Source organism: Cicer arietinum, chromosome 4, assembly GCF_000331145.2.
Source record: "Cicer arietinum cultivar CDC Frontier isolate Library 1 chromosome 4, Cicar.CDCFrontier_v2.0, whole genome shotgun sequence".
Lineage (NCBI taxonomy): Eukaryota > Viridiplantae > Streptophyta > Magnoliopsida > Fabales > Fabaceae > Cicer > Cicer arietinum.
In genome coordinates, this window is record NC_021163.2 from 40,580,602 (window position 1) to 40,586,204 (window position 5,603).

General features: G+C 25.6%; 1 protein-coding gene across 2 annotated transcripts in view; it reads left to right on the plus strand.

Annotated features, from left to right (window-relative positions):
• The window catches only part of LOC101492069 (uncharacterized), an 8,210-nt gene extending 3,409 nt beyond the window's left edge, over positions 1-4,801 (plus strand). Inside the window, exons 2-3 of one of the 2 annotated variants that reach the window (XM_073367072.1) lie at positions 3,379-3,554; positions 4,217-4,801. In XM_073367072.1, coding sequence (XP_073223173.1) covers positions 3,379-3,554; positions 4,217-4,471 — 431 coding nt within the window. In that variant the 3' untranslated portion in view covers positions 4,472-4,801. The remainder of the gene's footprint in view (positions 1-3,378; positions 3,555-4,216) is intronic. The other variant, XM_004514656.4, reaches the window with a different exon arrangement.
• Positions 4,802-5,603: the final 802 nt, after the last annotated feature.

Genomic DNA, 5,603 nt, shown 5'->3' on the forward strand with positions numbered 1-5,603 from the left:
AAAGTTGGTTTGGGGGAAGAGTTAAGGTGTTGTGTGTATATATAATGATGATATAACTTATAAAGTTGGATTCTCAACTACAACGTAATACTAACGAATTATCAATTATTATACTAACGTTGGTCGTTTTAAAAAACTACACATGAAATTATTACATTATCCATAATTCATTTTTTGCCACATCATCAAAATCAAGGTTTAGGTAGTCATTTCTTTTGAATTACATAATAATTAAAACATTTTAAAAAATTTCCACTCACTGTCTCCTAATTTTTCCATTATTAATTTCTCTCACTAACTTTTCATTTTTAAAAACTTTATTTCTTTTTACAAACACTTTTTTGCTATTCACTTTCAACTTTTAAAAAGTATCTACAAAAATTATAACTTATTATATAAATTACACACAAAATAAATGTCTATTATCTATCAATTAGTTAACAAAATATATTTTGTAAATCATTCTTATAGAAATTTGTATTTTATTTTAGTAATATGTGTCTTGATTATCCTCTAAATAAAAATATGAAGAAAATTATAATACACTTATACGAGACACAATCATTATATATATATATATATATATATATAAACTACACAAAGAATAAATGATTTTTAAGAATCAATTAGTTTAAATAGAAATTTGAATTTGTTTAAGAGTAAACATCAATTTCAATCTCTAAAAAATCCCTAGGAAACCCCCACATTAGTCGAAAAAATAAAAGTAACTCTTAGTGAGTAAGAAAATTAAACTGGGACAACCTTAGTCCCTATTTTCTATCCACTTCGTTTAGTTGATGGAGGAAAAATGGATGAAAAAAAAATATTGTGAAATAAGAGAAAAAGAATTAAATATTATAGTAAAAATGAGAATAATTATAAATTAATGATTTGAGTATATTACAAATATTATACAAAGAGATACATATTTGTTATTAAAGAATTAGTTAAAATTGTATTTTAATATCAGTAACATAAAATTGTGAACAATTATAATAAATTAACTATAATTTTATCATATTTTGATTTTTTTTCACGTTTTTTCTAGAAATGAATTACAAAAGAAGCTTTTTAAGCGTACAATTCATACATGAAAAAAATATTTATTACTAATCTATTAGTTAAATTTAGTATTTTTGACATCATCTAAAGAAGTGATAAATGTTTGTTACTAAAGAGTTAGATTAACTAAGTGTTTTTTTTTAATATCATCGACATAAAAATAAAAACAATTATAATACATCAACTATAATTTTTCCAATTCGGAACATACAATTTAGACATGAGACAAATGTATGTCACCAACTAATTAGTTAAATTTAACTTTTTTTATATCTTATAAATAAAAATGAGAATAATTATAATATATTCATTTGAGTTTATTGTAAACACCATAAAAAGATAAATATTTGTCACTAAAAATTAACTAAGATTAGTATTTTCTTAATATCTTGGATATAAAAATGGAAACTATTATAATACACAAACTATAATTTTTTCAACACTTTGTTTTTTTCACATTATTTTTATGGAAATGAGTTATTAAAGAAGCCATTAGAGCGTATAATTCATATACAATACAAATATTTTTACTAATTAATTAAAAAAATTAGTTTACTTTTTAATTGAAAAATTAAATATTTTTTAATATTTTTTTAATAAAAATAAGAACAATTATAATATACTAATCTAGATTTATTATAAAAAATTTACCCGAGACAAATGTTAGTAACTAAAGAATTAGATAAAAATGATCTGCACATATATGAGGCCAGAATGAGGATTTCATTGAAGGGAATTTTGTGATAACAGTGATTTTAAAATAGGAGATTTTATCTAATATAATTCGCCAAAAATAATTCTCAGACTTTATGTCATGTTTTTAAAATTTGTTACTTATCATCTACTTTTATTTCATGGATTTCAACTAACCGTCATTGTTGGGGTTGTAATTTAAGAATCATTTGATTAATTAACCTTGATTTGTTTTATCGCACTAATATATTTTGTATTGTTAAATTGTATATCCAAATTGTAATTTTAACTTAAGTAATAGTTTTGTATTGTTGAATTCTAAATAATAGTTTGATGTTTGTGAAATTCTCGTTGTTACTCTGGTATTAAATGTTGTTGTCGCAATTCTGGTAAATTATCTTAAGTCATTCGAATATAATGATTTACATAAGTAGATGGATGAGAAATAAATGTCGAAATCGATTGTTCAATTTTGAAGGTCAAGGGACTATTGTTTTTCAAGTCAAACAAGAGGACTCATGTCTGTGTTCAGTCTTTAGGTGGTAGTGGGTTACTTGGTGTTTTGGTTTCGAGATTATTGATTTTTTAAACTGTGCAATTACCAAGTAGATTATATAATAGGCTAAATATCACACGTGGTTATTTAACTTAATTTCAGTTAACGTTTTAGTCTTTTATCTTTTTTTCTTTTCGATTTAGTTATTTATTCCTAACAATATCAAATAAAGTATGAAAATATGAGTTTATTTGAAAATTTGCGTTACGAATTTGATGAAATTTGTATTATATTGAAGAATATAATTAATTTTATGAGTTTTGTTTTTTTTTTTGAATTTTTGTATAAAAAAGGATAACATTGTTGAAATTTTAAAACATAAAATATCAAATTGTCACTTAAAATTAAAATAAAGGACCAAATCGAAAAAAAAAAAGATAAATGACTAAAACGTTACCTGAAATTGAGTTAAGGGACCACATATGTAATTTATCGTATATAATATGTTTACTTTAATTGTAAAATACATATGAAAACTGCATGAAATACTATTAATTCATGAAAGAATGACATTACTTGCCACTAAAAATTATTTGAGTTTACTTTATTTAATGGTTTTAAAAGATTTTAAAAAAAATTGAATAAAACTTTTAGGCGATATCATATCCCGTGCCTACACACTAGTTAGATTAGATAGTGGTGTTGATATAACTGATAATATTTTAGAGATAACTTTGTTAAATAATTAGGTGAAACAATTCAATTTGATTATAGGTTGAACAACAAAAATGAGTGTTTATTGTTTAAAGAGAAACAACAATTTGATGGTGTGTTAGGTTTTCAGCATTGACTGGCTCACCCAAAATACACATGAAGCAAAAGAAATTGCTTGCTTCGGAGCAATGTCCGTTCCCACGTGAACGGATTTATATGCTCAAAAGTGAATAAAATGTAAAGTGAAAAAATTAATATTTCTAACAAATTCATCATAATTGATTATGATATATTTAAGATATTTACTTTTGATTTGTTATTTAAATGTTGATTTTATTCACTTTCCTCTCTAAAGTGAATAATTCACTTTAGAGGAGTCGGATACCATGTGAACATAGTTAATGTGAATGCAGGGCTATCTAAGGTTGCAAAGGAGGAGCATGCTCGGGACTTGCCTATCATGAATGGCATCAAAGAAATTATCAAATCTGTTGAGGTTTTAGACTCAGGATGCCCTCATTATCGAGAGACTTTGTACAATCTTTCTACTAGGCTCAATTTATTTGAGGTAAATATAATACTAACTTGGGTAAGAATAAATTATTTTAACACTTGCATTATTTGAAAGTTCATTTTTGGATGTGTATTTTCTCATACATATTTTGTGGTTTGAAAAATATCTGATTATTTTCACACCAATGTATTTTGAGGCTGACCTTTGATGATTTGACAAATAATATGCTTATGTGACAACTCAATTTACGACGTGATACTATTTAAATAGATAAGCACTTAACAACTAACTTCAATTTTATCATAAATATATATTAATCTATATCACAAAAGTAATCAAGTGAGTCTTCACAAAAGTATCCGCTTGTCAAATCATCCAAATTCAACATCAAAATATTTAAGTGGAGAATAATTAGTCTAACATTTAAAAAAATTAAAGTGCGAAAATCGTAGATTTACAACTAAATAGATTAAATTGTAAATGAGCAAGATAGACAAAAACAAATTACATTTATGTCTCAAATAATGTTTTACTGAGATAATATAAATGCTAATATATAATATATTTTTTTATAGGCGAATATTAGTATGGTTAGTATATATGTTAAGGAGAGGAAGAAATGTTTATTCCTAGAGATTGAATACCGAACTTTCTGCATGTAACTCTGTCGATGTTCTTAGTCAAACCACTAGACTAATATATAATATCTGTCGTATTTTGGCTCCAATTTTCTTTAGGAACAATGCAAACAACACTTCATGGAAGAGGATTTGGAATTACTTCCATTAATGGAGGCAGTGGGGTTGAGCAATGAGGAAGATGAAAGAGCACTAGAGCAATGCTTTAATGTGATGCAAGCAACACATAGTCGGTTGTTAAAGTTCCTTGTTGAAGGGCTCTCACCTAATGATGGTATGAAGTACTTGGACTTGATCAGCAAGTGTAGGGACATAGAGAGAATGGAATCAATGCTTCGAATGATAATTGAATGATATATATATTCTTCACATGGCCATGGGTCCAACTATAACACTCACAAGGATTAATTGTGAAGCTTACATATAGCCAACACAAAAAGTTCAAAATTTGGTATTCCTTTTATAAGGCTATTTTCCAAGTAAAACGCCCAGGCCAAGCAATGTGTAAACTTTTACTTTTTTCATATTTTTCTTCTTCTTTTTGAAGTAGTATAAGAGAGGCATTAAAAAGGAAATACAAGAATTGTAAGGGTGGCAAACAAATTCATTTATCTAAAATCATCCACTACAAAAATAGAAAACCAAAGATTCGGACATTTAATTTTATGGATGTTTAGTGAGCCATCCATTTCTTTTTTTTATTCAGTCTATCATAAAATCTATTGAGTTAAAAAAAAACCATATATTAAATACAAAATATTTTTTAAAATATAAAATAATGGATGTTTGGGTGACCTGGTAGAGTTTGATTGGATTATTATTATTAAAAAAAATTAAAAAATATAATTAAAATCATTTTATAACTGTTTCGTACGTTAAACTTTGTCTTTTGATATCTCAGGGACATAATTAATATTTATGTTACTTATTATTGTTTTCTGTTATTTGGCAAGATATATATAACCATAACTAACAAAAGTTAGTTAATATGTTAGTTATTTGATAGTTTATTTGTTTTTTGTTAATGTTTTTTTTTATAAGGAAATGTCAATAAATTAATAGTTAGATTAATTTTTTCGAATTTGAACTGATAACCTTGTTGTAGTTTGTGATAGAATGCTTAGACTCTGTGTGTGTGTGTTTATAGCTAGCTCTCCATAATTGTAACCCATTCAAGAATGTTTTTCACACTTGAGATCACTAATAATAGAATTGTATATCTAGTATTTCCTTGAGTTCCTCTCTTCTTTCATCACCTTATCACCTTGAATCTACATCTCAATAAAGATTTTTAATCGCTTCACGTATTTATTTATTTGTTTCTTCAGTCTGTTTTCTTCGCTTCTCATTCTTAATCGTGGCAAATAATCAAGATACGACAAATAACATTAATCCTTTCTTTATTACCATCTATGATAATCCGAGTTTGGTTCTTGTTACAAATCCTTTAAATAGGGAAAATTATGGTTCATGGTGTCCAACCACG